At 50.7% G+C, this 20123-nt stretch overlaps 2 protein-coding genes across 6 annotated transcripts; one reads left to right on the top strand and one right to left on the bottom strand.

The window, feature by feature from the left end:
* Positions 1-1595: 1595 nt before the first annotated feature.
* PLD2 (phospholipase D2) lies at positions 1596-13731 on the bottom strand. Of its 4 annotated transcripts, none has more exons than XM_060081261.1 (25): positions 13541-13729; positions 12773-12882; positions 12556-12686; positions 12308-12450; positions 11761-11866; positions 11603-11668; positions 11423-11481; positions 11183-11275; positions 10938-11090; positions 10179-10328; positions 7384-7467; positions 7163-7241; positions 6273-6383; positions 5922-6092; positions 5412-5538; positions 5119-5237; positions 4915-5028; positions 4670-4774; positions 4359-4447; positions 4139-4252; positions 3912-3961; positions 3512-3646; positions 3126-3279; positions 2628-2742; positions 1596-2376 (listed from the first exon to the last, which is right to left on the bottom strand). In XM_060081261.1, the coding sequence occupies exons 2-25, from the start codon at positions 12879-12881 to the stop codon at positions 2152-2154; spliced, it is 2802 nt and encodes a 933-aa protein (XP_059937244.1). In that variant the 5' UTR covers position 12882; positions 13541-13729; the 3' UTR covers positions 1596-2151. The 4 variants fall into 4 exon arrangements, with proteins under 4 accessions (XP_059937244.1, XP_059937245.1, XP_059937246.1 ...); XM_060081262.1 differs by lacking the exon at positions 13541-13729 and adding an exon at positions 13420-13473; XM_060081263.1 differs by lacking the exon at positions 13541-13729 and adding an exon at positions 13114-13289.
* C18H17orf114 (chromosome 18 C17orf114 homolog) lies at positions 13553-19871 on the top strand. 2 transcript variants are annotated; one of them, XR_009530376.1, is made up of 3 exons: positions 13553-13966; positions 14173-14266; positions 19574-19655. XR_009530376.1 is itself a non-coding variant. In XM_060081265.1 (2 exons), exons 1-2 carry the CDS (start codon positions 19063-19065, stop codon positions 19744-19746), a joined length of 246 nt encoding a protein of 81 aa, XP_059937248.1. In that variant the 3' UTR covers positions 19747-19871. The 2 variants fall into 2 exon arrangements, 1 of the variants encoding a protein (XP_059937248.1); XM_060081265.1 differs by lacking the exons at positions 13553-13966; positions 14173-14266 and adding an exon at positions 19063-19135 and having other exon boundaries at positions 19574-19871.
* Positions 19872-20123: the final 252 nt, after the last annotated feature.

Below are 20123 nucleotides of genomic sequence, written 5' to 3'. Positions count from 1 at the left end.
TCCCTACACTGTGCGGGCCTCCATTCAAGAAACTCCAGGACCAATGAGTGGGGAGCAGATAGACCAGCAGACAGTATGAAGCAGAAGCCCACCTACCCCTGGCCCAGCCCTGGGGCAGCTGCTGCCTCCACTCCACTCCACAGTTAATGAGGTAATGGTCCCCTAGGGAAAGAGGCCCTTAGTGCTGACAATGAGGCTAATTAGCAGAACGCCAATTAGTACCTGGGGACTGGCTATACATGGGAGGGGGAATTTCTTGTGTGGAAGTGGCTTCTTCGGAGGAACGGAGGGCTGGACTCAAAGGAGAGGATGGGAGCAAGGCCACAGTATCCCCTCTCTCCACGCCATCATCCACAAGCACACCCCTCCTCCAGGAAGGCCTCCTAAACTGCTCACTCTATTCCCCTCTGTTCCTTCCTGCTCCTGTGGTCAATTCTGAGATTGGGGAGTGAGGCTGGGGGAACAAAGGGCAAGATCCAGGACTATGCTAAACTTTTTCCTAATTGCAAAATATTTCAGATATACAAAAAGATATGGAAAAATATATATAAAGTTCATATCACACCACCCAGCTTAAGAAATAAAAGTCACCAATTCACTCAAAGAGCTCTCTCTGTATACCCGTTATCTTATCCTTTTCTCTCCACCTGCCGTGGGAGGTAACCCTCCTCAGTCCAGTGTGAACTACATTCTCTTGCAGACTACACCATCTATTTTCTCTCTTCCCTCTGGAGCAGTGCCAACCAATAAAACTCTGTGCAATGACGGAAATGGTCTATACCTGCACCATCCAATATGCTAGCCACTAGACACGAGTGGCTCCTGAGCACTTGAAACATGGCTGCTGCGAGTGAGGAACTAAATCTTTACCTATTTCTAATTGTAATTAATTTAAATGTAAATAGCCAAATGTGGCTGGTGGCTACTGTACTGGACACTGAGGCTCCAGGACATACGTGCCTGTCCCACGAGGGTGGGGACTTTGTTGTACTCACTGCTGTGAGTTTAGAATGGTGTCTGGCAAAGAGCAGGTACTCAATAAATATCTAAGTCAATAACTGAATCTTTACAGCAAGCCAGTTATTAAGTATTATTCCCATTTCCCAGTTGGGATCACTGAGGCCCAGAGAAGTGATGTGACTTGAGAAGCTCACCAAGGTAGTAAGTGACAAGTCCAGGATTTGGGCCCAGTTCTTCCTGACCTCAAGCCTATACCCTTTTCCACTCCCAGGGATTTCGCTAAGCCTCTCCCCTAGCAGTCACTTGAGGAACAAGAGGCAGCCCCTCTGGGCCCTTCTTTGGGCGCCTCCCTCACCTGAAGCTGCACCATCAGCTCCACTGTCCTCCAGGAGTCCTGGTTTGGCCCCACCCTTCTTTTACCCAGGCATCCCTGTGTGAACACCTGGTCTTCCCAGCACCTACTGACAGAGCTCCCGAAGCCACAGACAAGCGGAGCGGAGATGAAGTCACAGAAAGAAGAAACCAGTGGTGTGGAGAGAGGATGAAGGGGCCTGTGGTGCTGTGTGTAGGCCTGGGGGGGCAGCTGAGACAAGCACTCAGTTCAGCCAAGGAAGAGGCAAGGACCTTTTCTAGGCTTTTATTTATGAAATGCTTATTGAACTGATACAAAGTTAGTGTCTGTCATTAGCTGGTGGAGAGGGTTAGTGTGCATCCCCCCACCCCCGTCCCCTCACCACCATGGGCACTGAAGCCGGGAGTGGCTCCATCCTTCCCTCCACCTTGGCTGTAATGAACTGGGAAAGGCCCTGGGGCAGGGAGGGGGTTCAAGGGCAGGAAGACTAAGGGAGAGATGGGAAGGCCCAGGGCAGAATCTGGTCCTCCTGGAGTAGGAGGCTGGCCCCAGGCATCCTGGCAGGAGTTTTGCTTCTCCTTTGTAGCAGTGGTTTGAACTGGGCAGCGAGGAGGATGAACTTCTCTGGACCCTCTTCTGTCTCCCCAGCCCGGGCTTGAGAGTGTCCTCTTTGGCTACTTCTCAAGAAAGGGTCCTCTGTGACTTCTCTAGTCCCCTCCGGGGATGCCTGCCTCCCCCAGGTCTCAGAGGCACTGCCCTCGGTCCTCGGGGTGAGGGGGCAGGGAGCCAGATGAGTTAGAGCCCAGCGGCTGGTGACCTCTCCCGGGCTGGAGCCACAGCTATGTCCACACTTCTAGGGGTATCACGCCCTCCTTGCTACCCAGGGGGGGCAACAAAGACTCATCCTCCAGGAACTTGAGGGGGAAGTGGACCAGGTGGCCCTGGACCTGGGTGAGTTCAGACCGGGCCAAGGGAGGGCTGACCGTGGCCAGCGGCTCCACGGCCACATACTCCCGGAGTACCCGCAGGGAGCGAGTGGCGTTGGACGGCAGGCAGCGGAAGATCTGTGGGCGAGGGGCATGGAAGCCAATAAGGCTTGGGGAGACTGCCCAAGAGTCCAAGCCCAACTAGGCTAGACACCCCCATGCCCACCATATCCCTCTACACTGACCCTGAGCCACTGAATCCCATGATGTCCCCAGACTCTTATCCTCTTATGAGGATGGCTGTGCAGGGGCTCCTCTCTATCCCACCCTAGACAGGATTATCCATGAACTTCCCCCTGCCAGCACCCCTGCCCACCCCCCTTGCCCACCTGCTCATAGATATTGGCATTGCTCTCAGCTGTGTCTTGCCACGACTGGAAGAAGTCATCACAGACAGGGTCTCGGAGATCCAGGTCCGGCCGGGCATCTGCCCCAAGAATCACGCTGCGGGAGAAAGGGGTCCCAGCAGGGCCAGATTAAGATCCTTTGAAAGCCTGAATAGCAGAAAATTATAATGTGCCTACCTAGGTATTTCAAAAGAGAAGCAATGTTAAACAGTAAAATAAGTGTAAACGAGTCCAACAGAGCTTTAATTTGTCTCTACTTTGGCGACTATTTTAATGCTTTAAAAGATATACCAAATTACTTTTGAAGTATTTGTTTCTCATTTTTTTGGTATCCCTGCTTTGCCGGTACCTTAAACTGGATGAGTCTGCCTCTTGGGAAATCCAGTACTACCTCTAAGCAATCCTCACACTTGCTCAAAAGGCAGACCCTCCCCCTTTCCACCTCTCCCACCACGCTGTAGCACCCCACCCCGGCCCTACCTGAAGCAGTGTTTCCGCAAACTCAAGGCAAACCTGCCCGCCTGATATTCCACACCATTCATGAGGGACGCCTCCATCTCTGTGTCCTCCATCAGCACAGCCAGCTCACTGTCCCGCTTCCCCAGTAAACTCCGGTCATTGATGTTTGCAGAGCCTGGGTGGGGGGGTGCGGTGCAGGTCACACTGCGTCCTCCTGAGCCCAGGAGACCCCATCACCTCTACCCAAGAACCAGCCTGGGGGCAACATGCCTTCTTCGGCCTCCATCCCCAGTTGGGCCTCAGCTGCAGTCTCCATCACCCACCTCCATCCCGTTGCCCCTGGCTGGGCCCTGCTCCACTTCTCCCCACCCTCCTCTTGTTGCTGGGGGCCGAGATCCAGCACTGACCAATGATGACTGTCCGGTCATCTGCAATGAGCATCTTGCTGTGGATGTAGATGAGCTCTGAGACCAGGTGCCTACCCAGCTCTCCATGTGTGCGAAGCCCACAGATGGAAATATAGTCCCGCCATGCTGTCCCCACTGTGAGTAAGAGATGGGGGGAAGGGGAGTGAGGTGAGAGGTACTCTCCATGTGCAGACAGAGCCCTGTCTCATCTACCTCCTCACTTCAGAAGCCCTGGTCTATATACTTCTCTCTGCAGTATCAGGCCACCTGCGGGCTCAGGCAGTAGCCCCAGAAGCATGCAGGAGTGATAGCCTCCTTCCCTCCATCCCTGGGGCTCCAGTCCCTCAATCGCCCCCTCCCCGGGGGTCCAGGGCTTGAACCCCCAGCTCCCAGCACTCACTGACTGCTTTGAGGCGATGTAGAATTGAATATTCCCCACGACACAGAGTCCTGAGGGAAGAGAATGGGTGAGGGAGGTGGAGACTGGGGAGGAGATGGGGGATGTCAGGAGAGAGGTGGACCTCAAAAGTCCAGCAAGAAGGGATCAGGACGGAGTCAGGATGGAGGCATAGGTAGGATGGGGCCATGGAGAGGCAGAGTCTGGCTGAGGGGAGCGCCGGGGGTCACCTGTAAGTGAAGTGCAGAATGGCCTGGATGGAGTTACCACCACCTGTGGAGATGTCGCCCTCGAACCCAGGGAGCAGGGGCAAAAGCATGTAGACTCGGAAGCACTGCCCCTGTCTGGAGAGGGGTGGAGTCAGAGGTGTGACCTCTCCCCCAAGCCCCACCCATCCAGTTGGGCTTAAACCACACCCACAATCCTCACACTCTGGCTGGTCCCTCTTACTTGTGGGCCTTCAGGATTCTGTCCACAATCTCATCGCCCACCTTGTTCAGCACCGTCCGCCCATCTGAGCAGCTAATGAAGAATTGATTCTGGGGCAGGGACCAATGACAGACATCAGCAGTCCGGCCCCAGCCCCTGCCCTCAGCTCCCCACTGCCATCCCCACCCCCAGGCTCCAGGCCCTGGCCCCAGGCTTCTGCATTTCTCCAGGCCCAGCTATGCCAGTCCTCAACGACTGATGCCACTGACATCCTAAGTCTCTCCCCTGGGATGTCCCCTCCGTTATCTGCCCCACCCTCACCCCGGTCAGACCTCAATGTAGAGGAAGTGCTGACTCTCCCTGATGGTGTGCAGGTAGGCATTGAGGATGGAGTTCTCCAAGGTCCCCGCTGACCAGCGGTCCACTGACCGCAAGACCTGGGGGGGACGGCGAATATGATGTGGCCCCTGAGCCCGGGAGAGGAGGGGTCTGGCGGGGGCTTTCAGGTCAGGGAAAGTGGGCCGGGGCATTGGGCTGAAGGGAGGGAGGCGAGGGCAGGCTGAAGTCGGAGCCTCACCTGCACGGTGGCGCACTGCACTCCCGGGAGCATGAAAGGGAGCTGGTTTGCAGTGCTGGTGGACTTGGGCAGCAGGTAGGGGTACATGGGTATCTTGTACTTGGCCTTGGTGGTCTGAGGAAGAGGGATGGCAGAGTCAGAGGGAGGTGATGAGCCATCCCAAGCTCCCTCCTGCCCTCCAGCCTCACAGGAGGGATTGAGCACCTTGGTGAAATTCCAGCGCTGGATGAAGTGCCGGGCAAGGTCCCTGGCGGGTGAGCCATGGACCACCACCCCGACGTCACGCCATGGCATCCGGGGTGTGGTCTCCCTGTCAATGAAATCTGGGGGTCCCAGGAGAGTCAGGGGAGAGGTCAGGGATGGTCTCTTGGGGACACTTGGGGCAGGGAGGAGGAGGGTGCATTACCCTTGACCCAGTTCATCCCATCCTCAGTCCCAGCCCTGCCTTCTGCCCCTGCTCCCAGCTCTCACGGGCTTTGGAGGAAGGGGACTCCTACCCTCAAAAGGCCGATCCAGCTGGACCCAGTCCTTAGTGTTAAGATTGCTGTAGTCCTTGCCCAGCCAGAAGAGTTGGTTGTGAGAGAGGTCTGGTGCAGCTGGAGGGTCTGAGCATGAGGTAGGAGGCTGTAGGGGGAACACACCCAAGCCAGGGGCAAGGAGAGGTCATGGGGCCATACAGAGCCAGGCCAAAGAGAAGAAAGGAGCACTGGAAGACTGGGAGACAGAGAGACACACAGAGTAAGAATGAAGCAGAGAGAGTTTGATTCCCCGGTCCTCCCCTTCAGATGCATTTGAAATCCCTAGAGGAATGGGGGGAGGGGTGGGTAACGGACATGGGGAGGGGACTGGGTCATAGTATATTCAAAGCAGGTTCTTGGGGTCCCAGAAAGGCCAAGGAACCCTGAGTGTGGGCTTGGAATGACTGGAGGGGAAGGCTGGAGCCGGGAAGTGGTGTGGATTTAGGCTAGCTGAGTTTGGAGGAGCTCAGGAAGGCCTTGGGGGGTTACCTGGCGGGCAGCTGACTCAGAGGAGTCCCCAAGGTCAGTCAGTCTGTAGTGCAGGTCATCCCAGCGGCCATAGGCGAGGTCCAGCCCCCCCAAGAAGGCCACTACTTGGTCCACCACCAGGAGCTTCTCATGATGGGCCCACAGAGTCACCTGGTCTGGGTGGCGCATCACCTAGAACAGGTGTGGGGGAGTTCAGGAGAGTGAGCTTAGGTGGGAGAAGAAAGAGGAGGCATTGGGGGAGAGAATGGAAAGACGGAAGGATGAGATGTTCAAGGAAAGGGAGGGTTGAGGGGATGGGAAAGTGTGGTGAGGAGGGCTGCAGGGAAGGGGTCTCTGAGTCCTGAGAGTCACCTTTATGTTGGGATGCAGTAGCATCAGAACCTTCTTGCTATAGCCACTGTTGATGTTCAAGGCCAACTCCACTTCCTTAAACAGCAGTATGGACACCCGGACACCCTCCTCCTGGTGGTCAGTGAGGGAATCAGATCCTAATGCCTCCCTCGGAATGACCCCTTCCCACCCTCCCAAACCCTTCCCCATGCTCAGGATTCCTGTATATTCCTCCTCCCTGCGTGGAGATCCTCAAAGCTCTGCCACTTACACCCTGCTTTGATGCTTACAGCAAACCTAGATTGAATATCATCTATCTGCTCACGCATCCACACATCTACCCGCCTACCCAGCATTATCTATCCACCCATTTTCCCCAAAATTTACTCATCCCCTTATGTACCATCTATCATTCATCCATCTACCTACCCACTCTCCTACTGACCCACCTTCCCAACCTCATATCCTTCTATCTATCTCCCTTTCCATCATCTACCCATCCATTCACCCACCCACTCTCCATCATCCACATATCTTCCCTCCCACCCATCAACATCTATGGATGCTCCCAACATAGCAGACACTACGCCTTGTATTGGAACCAGTGATATTAATCAGCCCAGGGAGAGAGACAGCCATGTCCACCCTGCAGTAACACAACAGAGTGTAATGGATACTGGGAGGAAAGTCTATACCAGGTAGAGGAAGGGCAAGAACAGGGAGGTGTCAGTTCTCCTCAGGGAAGGGGAGGCGGCAATGTTTGCCAGACACTAAGCCAGGATGGGCATATTTCCTCCTCCTCAAGTTTCAGATTCCCTGCCTTCCCCCATGCTACAGTCCCTTCTAACCAATCTCCACCCACAGGCCACCCCGCCACCATACCTCCCCTCCAGCCCAACCACTCTCCTCACCGCCTTCTTCTTGAGCATAATGTCCAGTCTCCAGTCATCTGAATGGGCTGGACGCTTCAGGTAAATCTCAGGACTCAACCTGGGATTCAGGGCAGCGGGTAAGGGCAAGCTAAGTTCCCGACAACAGTCACTCCTCCCCTTCCACTCCTTTTCTGACCCATAAGCTGATCTGTTGCAGGCCCTATCCTACCGCTTCTTGCTCAGGCTTTTTCCCCACTTACCACCAGTCTGTGATGAAAATCTCTTCTTGAGCTCGCAGGATGGCATCAGCTGCAGCAGCAAAGTAACCTGCCCCATTCACAAACCTGGGGGGAGGCCAAGCCAAGGAGGTCAGGGGAGTCAGAAGCCAGAAAGCTCTGGAGAGTGAAGACCGGAGGACAGTCATGGGTCAGAGGTGACAGCAGGGTCAAAGACCAAAAGTGATCAGAGAGGTCAGACAGAAGCAGATATATCAAAGTGGGATAAATTTGCCAGTACGAGCTAAATAAAAGTACAAACTACAAAAGACACAACAAACCAAAGAAAGTGACTAAAGATTGGGAAGATTAATACATCACATATAAAGAGTTCCAACGTATCAATAACAAAAAGACATATAGGCCAACTGAACAAAGAATAAGAACTGATATGGGAATCTCCTGGCCGTCCAGCAGTTAGGACTCTGTGCTTTCACTGCGGAGGGCACGGGTTTGGCCCCTGGTTGGGGAACAGGGTCCCACAAGCCACACGGCACAGCCAAAAAAAAAAAAAAAAGAGAGAACTGATAGTTCACAGGGGGAAAATGGCTAATCATAGATGAAAAGATGTTCAACTTCATCACTAAACAAGGAAATTGATATTAAAATGAATAACACTTTTTAAATTCACTAGATTGGCAAAAATTAAAATTGCAGGTTACATTCAATATTAGCATATGGGGAAGTGAGTATTCTCATAGTTTGTGAGAATATACATTGGTTTTATAGCTTTTTTAGAGGACAGTTTGGTAGTATCTATCAGAATATTAAATCCACATACCCCCGATATCATTAAATGCACTTTGTAATTCTATATCTAGGAAGACATCCTATTAAGTGCTTAACCAAAGATTATGTTCATTGCAGTATCGTTTATAAGACTGAAAGTGGGAAATAATGTAAATGCCTAATCTCTAACACGTGTTAAGTGAAAAAAATAAAACAAAGAAGAGAGTGCATGATCTAATTTACATTAAAACAAAAAGTAACATATATGCTAAGCACATGAAAATATGCAGGAAAAGATCTGGGAGGATAAATATCAAACTATCACCAGGCATGCTTCTGGGGAGAAAAATGGGATTTGGGGGAGGGGGTGTAGAGAAGAACTAAGGGCCAGGGGGTAAAGGCTTGTGTAATGAACTTTAATTTTTTTACTTAATATGTTTCCGTATTGTTAGACTTTGAATAACTAACAGTCCTGTTTGATGGTGAAGAGCAGGGTCTTGATCCAAACTACCTGGATTTGAATCCTGGTTCCACTGTTTACAAGGTGTGTGACCTTGACAAGTTACTTAACTTCTCCTTGCCTCAGTTTTCTCACCTGTAAAGTGGATATAACAACTGTACCTGCTTCACGGGGCTGTTGTTAAGTTCATAAACATAAAACAGTCAGAATGGTTTCTGGCACACACTAAGCGCTACATAAGTATTAGCTATGATCAGTTCTTATGTTAAAAAATAAATCTCAGGCTTCCCTGGTGGCGCAGTGGTTGGGAATCCTCCTGCCTATTCAGGGCACATGGGTTCGAGCCCTGGTCCGGGAAGATCCTACATGCCGCAGAGCAACTAAGCCCGTGCGCCACAACTACAGACCTTGCGCTCTAGAGCCCGCGAGCCACAACTACTGAGCCCGTGTGCCACAACTACTGAAGCCTGTGCGCCTAGAGTCCGTGCTCCGCAACAAGAGAAGCCACCGCAATGAGAAGCCTGCGCACCGCAATGAAGAGTAGCCCCCGCTTGCTGCGACTAGAGAAAGTGCTAGCGCAGCAACAAAGACCCAACACAGCCAAAAATAAATAAAAATAAAATAAATAAATTTTTTAAATAAATAAATAAATAAATCTCTATCCCACCCCTCTAGGTCGTCACAAAGCATCGAGCTGATCTCCCTGTAGGGAGGGTGGGAGGGAGGCTCAAGAGGGAGGGGATATGGGGTTATATGTATACATATAGTTGATTCACTTTGTTGTACAGCAGAAACTAACACAACATTGTAAAGCAATTATACTCCAATAAAAAAAATCTCAACACCACCGCCAAGAAAAATTCTTTCCATGACTCCTCTCTGCCTATGATAAAGGTTAACCCCCTCAGCTTAGCGGGAGAGGCACTGATCAGACCCTGCGACCCCCAGACTCTTTACTGACCACTGCTCCTCACACTGCAACAATAGTCAGTCTTTGTGGTTCCCAAACACGCTGGGCTATTTCTAGCTTCTCTGCACGGACTGCCCTTCTCCATTTTCTTTATCTTGCTAAGGTTAACCTCAGGGTTACTGCCTTCTAGAAGCCAGTCCTGACATCCTACGCTGGGGCAGATGCCCCTCCTCTGTGCTTGGTACCCTATATCTACCACCAGCGTGGCAAACTCCTATTGTTTCGTGACTGAATCACCTACTAAGTCTTTTCTCTGCCGCTGGACCTGGCACATAGTGGGTGCTCAGAAAATGTTTATTAAATGGACGAATAAATCAGAGACATTTGAGATCACTGAGAACAGAGAGGGTCAGTGTGGTGAAAGGAGGTTAAAAAGGTCACAGGAGGTTGGAGAGGTCGGGGTCAGAGATTACCCAGTTTGGGGTTCAGAAAGATCAAAGGGGAATCAGAGGGATCAGCATGATTAAAGAGGTCAGGGGGTCAGGGAGATTTGAGAAGTCAAAGGGGGAGGTTATTGGGGTCAGAAGGGGTCAGAGGAGATAAAGAGGATCAAGGACTCAGAGAACATCAAGGAGGTCGAAAAGGCCACTGACAATTTCAGAAAGGATGTCAGTGTCTCACCACCGGGCCAGGGTCCCAGGCCGAGGTGGAGCGTAGCTTTCGTGCCGGTGCAGCTGTACAAAGTCTCTGCCCGGGCCCTGGGCCAGCTCAGTGATCTCCTGGGCCCACCACCGTGCCTGCCGATAGCTGCTGCACTTGAGAATCAAGGACCTGGACGGGAACAATGGGTGGACCACAATCCTCACCCTCCACACCTCTGGCCTGGCCCAGAAACCTCCCCTTTAGCTATCACCTCTTTCCTACCTCTTCCCTTAGTCCCTACTTGACTTCACAGGGACAGGGAGCGTATCTGCCTTATTCACAGTTGGGTCCTTGGCACCTAGTATTGTGCCAGCCACTTAAGTTTGTTTTTTGGTTTTTTTTTTTTTTTTGGCCATGCTGCACTGCATGTGGGGTCTTAGTTCCATGACCAGGGATCAAACCTGTGCCCCTTGCAGTGGAAGCATGGCATCTTAACCACTGGACCGCCAGGGGAGTCCCTTAAATTTGTTGAATGAATAAATGAATGAATGGAGTGCCCTATCTTTTGCACCAAAAGTCCTTCCCCCAGGCTTATACTCAACTCTCTTTCTCTGGGCCCAGCCTCTAAGAGCAGCCCCAAGCATCTGACTAGAACAGTTCTCTGGTTCCAAATCATGGCCGGCTCCAGGGAGGTGGGAACGCCTTCCTTTCTTCCATGGTCTCTTCCACTTAACTCCCCTTAGGGCCCCAGGCTGGCTCTTCACTCACCAGATGTCTGTCCACACCAGGGAGGCTTACCTGTGGGAGGTGTCGATCCGGACCCCGTACCGTGCCTCTGTGCTCCTTTTCCCCACCTGTACCTCGAAGCCAGGGTCGAAGAGCTGAACAAATGTGATGGTGCCGGTCTCGAGGCACATGTACAGCAGGAAGGAGTCCTTCACCACCAGCCACCTGGAGTGGAAGGGCTCTGACCATGCCTCCATGCCCCTGGGATCTCCTTCCTCACCCCCACCCACTGCCCAGCGGCTCTGCTCAGGCCTCACCGCTTGGACCAGCGATAACACACTTGGTCTCGGCCACAGCAGGTGAGGCCAGGAACACGGTGGCCACTTGAGCGCTTCCGGATCACCCCCTCCCTGTGGGGAAAACCAGGAAGAGATGTTGGATGAGGCTGGATGAGGGATCCAGACCTCCAGCCCACTGTGCACTGCTCTTTCCCTATTCTCAGCCAGGGAGAGATCCAGATGTTGGCAGATGGCGGGTGAGGGGTGTCAGACACTCACAGTCCTTTGGATCCAAGGTCTGGGATAAAGGACAGCTGACTGACTTCCAGAAACTCTGTCTGCAGAGGAAGAAGAAGGCTCAGAGGAGAGACTGATTTTCAGCCCCTCACACTCTATCGACCCTGGTCCTCTGCCCCCTGCTCCATCTCAAGAGACCTGGCACCAGCCTCTTGACCTTACCATGGCATGGTAGTTGCGGTAGAAAGACATGGTCAGGAGGCGGTTGAGGTAATTCTCCAGGTATTTCTGAAGTAGGGATGGGAAAGAGAGAGAGACAGATGGGACCAGAACCATTTGCACCCAAACACCTTCCCAGAGAACCTGGTGTCCGGTCCCACCTGTTTGCTGGATGCATGTCTGGCGGAGCCCTCAGGACCTGCTCGGGGTAGAGAGGGCATCTCCCTGTTGTTTGCCTCTTGGTCTGGAGAATAGGCAACGGCAAAGCTGTGGAAGGGATGGGGGAAGGTCAATAGGAGGATGGGAGGCTGGGTGCCTGGATTCCTGAAGCACTGGAGGTGGGGTCTTGGAAGAGGCGAGGGGACCTCGAGGCTGGCAGAAGGAATGCCCCCTACCCTGAGGATGGAGACAGAAAAAGGTGGGAGGCTGCCAAGGGTACTTTGGGCATCCAGCCCTGCTGAGATACTGGCCCAGAACCACGGACAGGGAGAGCTGAGCAGGGAAGGTTTCCTGGTAACCGGGGTCAGAGGAGCAGGCCCAGTGGCCAGAGGTGGGGGAGGAAAGCAGCTGGGGGAGGAAAGGCTGTGGTCTGGGGATGAGACAGACAGAAAGCAGCAATGGGGGCTGGGGCAGTGACATCCCATGCTGCCCCGCGGTGAGGGGGCACCTGCCCTTCACAGGAGGCAGTCTTGTCCTGGTCCCCCTCACCGAGCCAGAGGGAGCAGACTCATCAAGACTTTGTGTCTCAGGAGGTCCCGATGCAATTCCTGGAAATGACGGAACTTCTTCTTGGTTGTCCAGGTAAAGTCACCGTGAGTCAAGCGGACAGAATACAGAGTGCAGGTGCCCACCTGGGGGAGTGAGGAACTGACTGAATGGATGTTCCCTGGTTGGGTGGCAGCCCCCGCTCTGGCCAGCCCTCCCCTTAGCCCCCTCCCTGGTGCCAGTCCAGCCACCTTGGATCCACTGGTGTATCTTTCAGTGCCCACCACCTGGGCTATGACGGGAACCCCAGGGGCAAACACCAAGGGGTGAATTTTCAGAGGCTGGAGGTCGTAGATGGCCAGAAAGGGGTGCATCCGGTCAGCTGACAGGAGAGAAAGTGGAAGAATGTGGACTCCAGGAGGTCTCAGCACCCCCCCTCCTCTCCCTGAGGGCGTCCTCCCTGTGTACCTGGGTCCTCTCCCTCCTTCAGAGTGTCCACCTCATCGGGCTCCATCTGTAACTGGCTGGAGTCCAGGTCACCCCCAGAGGGGAAGAGGCTCTCGGAGATCGCCGCCATCCTAGGAATATGGGGAGGCTTCAGGAAGGTTACCTGCTTTGCAGAACCCTGCCCCCCATCGCACCCCACGGTCTTCCATATCCCACAGGTCCCCCATTCCCCACCCCCCTGGCTCCCGCTGGCCCCCACTCTCTCTGATTATGGCGCATCGGCCTGCAACGCCCTGCCAACCCGCCTCTAATCTCCATCCCTTATTTCGATCCTTCCCGCATCCAGAATGCCTGAGTCCCACCTCCCGTCCCGTAACCAGGGTGCCGAGGAACACCCGGCCAGGCCCGGATGGCCCCGAAGTGGGGCAGAGAAGAAGCCAGGGGAGGGGCCCCGGGGGTTGCCAGGGTTCCCGAGCCACCGGGGCTCCAGCCAGGCCAAGCCAGCTGGAAGAAGGGGTCCAGGCGGGAATGAGGAAGTTACGCATTCCCCGCCCGGGAGGGAAACCCCGAAATCTGAGCATGAGGCTGAGTCAGGAGGACCCGCAGCCAAAGCTCATTCCCGTCCCCGGCCGATTTCCTCGGCCCGGCATCTCCGCGGCTCCCCTCACCCGGGCAGCCCGAGCCGGCGGCAGCGCAGCAGAGTCAGAGCGGGAGCCCACACCCCAGAGGGCCAGGGCGGGGCGGGCGCTCAGGGCCTGCCCTTGGGGGCGGGACGGCCCCCGGCCTCACCTCCTCGGGATTCTCGTCGGTCCTGTCCCACCCCCGCCGCCCTCGGCCTGCCCTTGCAGTCCTGCGTGCGGCCTGGGCGCTGGGGCCGCCCTCGGCTCTGCGGGACGGCGCTACCCTCCCTGTGCATCGGTGCGGCGCCGTCTGCCGGGCTGTCAGTCTGTCCTGCGCCGTCGGTCCGTGCAGGCCGGCTCCTCCCTGTGGGCGCTTGGCCCTGCGCACCCCCCTCCGCTCGGGCGCCAGCCCCCCCGGGGCCTCTCCGGCCACCGATCCCGCCAGGGCCCCTGGCGGGACGCGCCTCCGCGGCAGGGACCTGGCTGTGTCCCCTTCCCGGGCCGGCTGAGAACCACATTGGGCCGGCCTAGCCAGCGTTTGTAGATGGAAGGAATGACGAAAGGCCCGAGGGCTGGTGGCCACAAATTCATTAACGTACGCAAGCTTGCATTCTTTCATTCATTCACTATTTACCGCGTACTTGCTCCGCGCCAGACTCTGAGCATACAGTAGTGAATAAGACTATCACGGGACTTGCTCTTCTGGAACTAACAGTCTAAGGGGAAACAGGAAAAATTTCAGGTTCTAATAGACAAAATATTTCATTTTTTTTTTAAAGTAGATTTCTTTATCTCTTCTAGATGGAAGAGTGGGTTGATGGATATTTCTTCATGGACATTTGGGTTGTTTCTAGTTTTTGCCTGCTGCGAATAAAGCTCCTATAAACATTCCTGGGTAAGTCTTTGTGTAGAAATATGTTTTCGTTTCTCTTGGGTAAATAGCTAGGAGTGGAGTTGCTCCATCATTTTAACTTTTTAAGAAACTAGCCAAACTTGTTTGATCTCTAATTGCACACATTTATATAGAGGCAGGGTGAAGAAAGTGACAAATAAAGGCTATTTTTAAATGGTCATTAAAAAACACTTTTTAAAAAATAGATCTTCATTGGAGTATAATTGCTTCACAATACTGTTAGTTTCTGTTGCACAACAAAGTGAATCAGCCACAAGCGTACACGTGTCCCCATATCCCCTCCCTCTTGAGCCTCCCTCCCATCTTCCCTATCCCACCCCTCTGGGTCATGGCAAAGCACTGAGCCGATCTCCCTGTGCTCTGCTGCTTCCCACCAGCCAACTCTTTTACATTCGGTAGTGTATATATGTCGATTCTACTCTCACTTCGCCCCAGCTTCACCCTCCCACCCCAAGTCCTCAAGTCCATTCTCTAGGTCTACCTCTTTATTCCTGCCCTGCAACTAGGTTCATCAGTGCCATTTTTTTTTAAGATTCCATATATATGCCTTAGCATATGGTATTTGTTTTTCTCTTTCTGACTTACTTCACTCTGTATGACAGACGCTAGGTCCATCCACCTCACTACAAATAACTCAATTTCGTTCCTTTTTTGGCTGAGTAATATTCCATTGTATATATGTGCCACATCTTCTTTATCCATTCATCTGTCAGTGGACATTTAGGTTGGTTCCGTGCCCTGGCTATTGTAAATAGTGCTGCAATGAACATTGTGGTACATGTCTCTTTTTGAATTATGGTTTTCTCAGGGTATATGCCCAGTAGTGGGATTGCTGGGTCATATGGTAGTTCTATTTTTAGTTTTTTAATGAACCTCCATACTGTTTTCCATAGTGGTTGTATCAATTTACATTCCCACCAACAGTGCAGGAAGGTTCGCTTTTCACCACACCCTTTGCAGCATTTATTGTTTCTAGATTTTTTGATAATGACCATTCTGACTGGTGTGAGGTGATCCCTCATTGTACTTTTGATTTACATTTCTCTAATAATTAGTGATGTTGAGCATCTTTTCATGTGCCTCTTGGCCATCTGTATGTCTTCTTTTGTGAAATGTCTATTTAGGTCTTCCGCCCATTTTTTAACTGGATTATTTGTTTTTTTGATATTGAGCCACATGAGCTGTTTGTATATTTTGGAGATTAATCCTTTGTCTGTTGTTTCATTTGAAAATATTTTCTCCCATTCTGAGGGTCGTCTTTTTGTCTTGTTTATGGCCTCCTTTGCTGTGCAAAAGCTTTGAAGTTGAATTAAGTCCCATTTGTTTATTTTTGGTTTTAGTTCCGTTACTCTAGGAGGTGGGTCAAAAAAGATCTTGCTGTGGTTTATGTCAGAGAGGGTTTTTCCTATGTTTTCCTCTAAGAGTTTTATAGTGTCTGGTCTTACATTTAAATCTTTAATCCATTTGCAGTTTATTTTTGTGTATGGTGTTAGGTAGTGTTCTAATTTCATTCTTTTACATGTAGCTGTCCAGTTTTCCCAGAACCACTTATTGAAGAGGCTGTCTTTTGCCCATTGTATGTCCTTGCCTCCTTTGTCGTAAATTAGGTGCCCATATGTGTGTGGGTTTATCTCTGGGCACGCTATCCTGTATCATTGGTCTATATTTCTGTTTTTGTGCCAGTACTATACTGTCTTGATTACTGTAGCTTTGTGGTATAGTTTGAAGTCAGGGAGCCTGATTCCTCCAACTCCAAAAAGCACTTTTTAAATAAGTGAAATATCTTAAGATAGGGGGTAAAAGGAACTGCCAAACTGTTTTCCAAAATGGTTGTTGTGTTTTACATTTCCAAAATCTATGTATGATAATTCCATTTGTTCTGCAGCATGGCCAACGTTTGATATTAGACTCTATCTTTTTAGTGTTAGCCATGCTAATAAGTGTAAAATAGTACATCATCATAGTTTTATTTGCATTTCTCTGATGACTAATGATGTTGACCATGTTTCATGTGCTTATTGACCATTTTTATATCTCTTTTTAAGTGTTCAATTCTTTCACTAATTTTTTTAAAAAACATGTTATTTGTCTTATTGGTGATTTGTAAGAGTTCTTTATATATTTTGGATACAAATCCTTCATCAGATATATGTATTGCAAATATTTTCACCCAGAATGTGGCTTGTCTTTTTATTTTTATTTTTATTTTTATTTATTTATTTTTTTGGCTTGTCTTTTTAAAATAATGGTGCCTTTTTGGAATTCCCTGTTGATCCAGTAGGACTTGGCTCTTTCACTGCTGGGGCCCAGCCAGCCACTCAGCATGGCCAAAATAAATAAATAAATAAAATAACGGTGCCTTTTGAAAAGCAGAGGTTTTTTATTTTGATTAATTTGTGGCCTGTAGACTATTACTCAGCAATAAAAATGAATAAAGTGTAAAATGGTACAGCCACCTTGGAAACAGTTTCAAAGTGTTAAGCATAGAGTTACCATGTGGCCCAGCAATTCCACTCCTAAGTATATGCCAAAAAGAATTGAAAATGTATACCTTCACAAAAACTTGTACATGAATGTCCACAGTAGTATTATTCAAATAACAAAAAAGTAGACACAAACCAAAATGTCCATCAAGTAATGAATGGATAAACAAAATGTGGTGTATCCCTACCATGGAATATTATTCAGCCATAAAAAGGAATGATGTACTGATACATGCTACAACAGGGATGGACCTTGAAACATTATGCTAAGTGAAAGAAGCCAGACACAAAGGACCACATTTTATATGATTCCATTTCTATGAAATGTCCAGAATAAGTAAATCCAAAGAGACCATAGCTGGGACAGTAGCTGGGGAGAAGGACAGGGGAGTGACTGCTAATGGGTACAGGGTTTCTTTTGAGCATGATGAGAAGGTTATAACATTAATTGTGATGGTTGCACACCTCTGTGAATATAGTCAAAAACCACTGAATTATAGACTTTAAAGGGTGAATTATATGGTGCATGAATTATTTCTCAATAAAGTTGTTTTTACAAAAAAATACAAACTGTTAATACATACAACACGGGTGAATTTCAAAACCATTATGCTGAAAGAAGCATACACAAAAGAGTAGTACTATATGACTCCATTAATATAAAGTTCTGGAACAGAAAAACCAATCTATAGTGATGGAGATTGGATCAGTAGTTGCCTACGGCAGGGAGTGGGGAAAAAGAGGGACAGTAAAGGCCACACAGGGAACTTGGTGATGGAGATGTCCTATATCTTGATTCGGGTGGTGATTACATGGGTGTATGCACTTGTCAAAACTCATAGAACTGTACACTAAGATGTGTGCATTAAATTGTATGTAAATTTTTACTTCCATAAAGTTAATTTAAAAAACAGATTTTCCAATATAAAATAAAAATTAAAAAGAAATAAAATAAAATAACAGATTTCAGTCAGGCAGCATAGTCAGCAGTGCTTTCCAACCTTTCCCACATCATGATACCCTTAGGGAATGATAATATAGCTCTTGGAGGGCATTTAGAGTCCTTGGTTAGCATACTGTGGACCTGAGGCTCCCAGCCTGGGCTCTGGCTGCCCTAAACCTGGCTGAGGGCAATAGCTGCCAGGAACATGCTTGGAAAGCTCGGTGTGGCAGTTAACAGAGTGGACTCTGGGGTCAGACTGAAGAGGGTGAGGGAAAGTACTGCTCTTCTGATAACTGCCTGTGTGACCTTGGACAAGCTACCTAATCTCTCAGTGCCTCTGATTCCTCATCTCTGAGATCAGCATAATAATAACACTTACTTTAAAAGATCATTGATGTTAAAAAAAAAAAGGGACTTCCCTGGTGGTCCAGTGGTTCAGACTCCCAATGCAGGGGGCATGGATCCAGTCCCTGGTCCGGGAACTAATATCCCACATGCTGCACAGCGTGGCCACAAAAAAAAAAAAAAAAAAAAAATCATTGACACGATCATGTAAAAGTCCCTAGAATCTACCTGGCACAGCATAATTAATCAATTACAACTATTTTCATAAAAGGGGTTGAGAGCTACTGGACCACTTGAGAACATAACATTTCCCTAACTAGTAAAGTTTCTTGTTCTAAAAAAATAAACTATTCTTTAAATTTTTTACATCTTGGGCATTCTAAATACAAGTGAATCTCATTCTAAAATATAGATGAGGGATTTCCCTGGTGGTCCAGTGGCTAAGACTCTGAGCTTTCAATGCAGGGGGCCCGGGTTCAATCCCTGGTCAGAGAACTAGAACCCACAGGCCACAACTAAAAGATCCCGCACATGGCAACGAAGATCCCACGTGCCGCAACTAAGACCCGGCACAGCCAAATAAATAAATAAATAAATAAATAAATATTAACAAAAAATAAAATAAAATACAAATGAAACCCCAGCAGGGTCCAGCCTGGCACCCTTGTTGTCTGGCATTGCTGCGATGAATTTTCACTGCATCTGTCTGTGTCGGCACTTGTGTGTCTGTCTCTACCATGCCTCCCCTCCTAGTCTTCTCCTGCTTCTCCATGGGGATCAGAGACAACTCCAAGATTAAGGGGGCACAAAAGGATAGGTGTTTGAGTGGGGGATCCCCCACCCCTTCCCTCCTCCCTCTCCTCCCCCTTCTATCTCCTGGCGCCTGTAATCACCAGGCGGTCTGAGGCTAAGTGGTAGCTTTGCCCACAGTGGAGGGGCTTGGAAACCACACCCCTCCTAGGGTGCTCCTGGCCATTGTCAGCATCCCGGTCTCGTCCATTACTGAGATGGATCTGAAGGGGGCATGGTGTTTCCCATGGTGTGGGTGCCGGAGACAGCGGGGGACTGAAAGAGGAGCAGGTACGGGGGAGACAGAGGAAAAGGTGGGCTGCCAGGCAGACAGACAAACTGCACTGGGGAGAAAGGTAAGTGCTCAAATCAGGGAAGGGAAAAGGATAATTTGCCCCCTGGGCAAAGGGGGCACCCCTTCGTCAAAGGATTGGCTAAACACTTCGCAGGGCCCAGTGCGAAATGGAGAAGTGGGACCCCCTTATTAAAAAAAATATTAAGAATTTCAAGACCGTGACAGCAGAGCATTACACCAAGCATGGGGGTCCTTCTGAGTGTGGCCCCGTGTCCAGTGCATAGGTCACGGGCCAGGGAAGCCAGCCAGGCCTGCTGCCAACGTCCCCTCTCCTCTCCCTGCTGCTGCTAGCGACACTCACCCCCTAGGTTCCCTGGCCTCTTTCCTCCGCCTGACACACAACTCCCTTCTTCCCCCTCCAATCTCCCTTTTAGGCCTGGATCCAGCTGCCCCCCCAGATCCAGATCCCAGCCCAGCTGTAGCCTCCATCGTGGCTGAGGGAGGGATACCGTCCCTTGGGTCTGGCGTCTACTTCAGCAGGAAAGCCCGTCTCTCCTTCCGCCACCAGCTGCATGACATAGCATCGGCCAACGACTCCACCATTTGAAGGGGACAACCAGGGGCTGAACTTCCAGGAGGCCTTGGCAACTTTCCTTCCCCCGCCTTCTCAGTCATCCCAGTGTCCGGCTCCCACAGACCCCTCATGACCTTCTTATTAAATACACTGAGAATTGCCAAGTGCTGTGTGTATGTGCATATGTTTTGGAGAGGAGGTGGGGACCACGACACCAGGGCTGTTATGGGGCTGAGGTGGGAAGTGCAGCACGGGGTGGGAGTGAGGACGCAGGAGTGGGGAACAGGAGGCAGCTGACCTCATGCGGCGCCCAGGTGTGCCTAGCAGGAAGTAGGTTTGCTGAAATCAAGCTTCAGAGTTCAGTGTGGTGAGAGCAGTTTGGAGCGGGTGCGGGGTAGGCAGGACAGCAG

This window comes from Mesoplodon densirostris, chromosome 18, assembly GCF_025265405.1.
Source record: "Mesoplodon densirostris isolate mMesDen1 chromosome 18, mMesDen1 primary haplotype, whole genome shotgun sequence".
In the NCBI taxonomy this organism is placed as follows: Eukaryota; Metazoa; Chordata; class Mammalia; order Artiodactyla; family Ziphiidae; genus Mesoplodon; species Mesoplodon densirostris.
The sequence above is the reverse complement of the archived record's forward strand: the minus strand, read 5'-3'. Positions and strand labels throughout refer to the sequence as shown.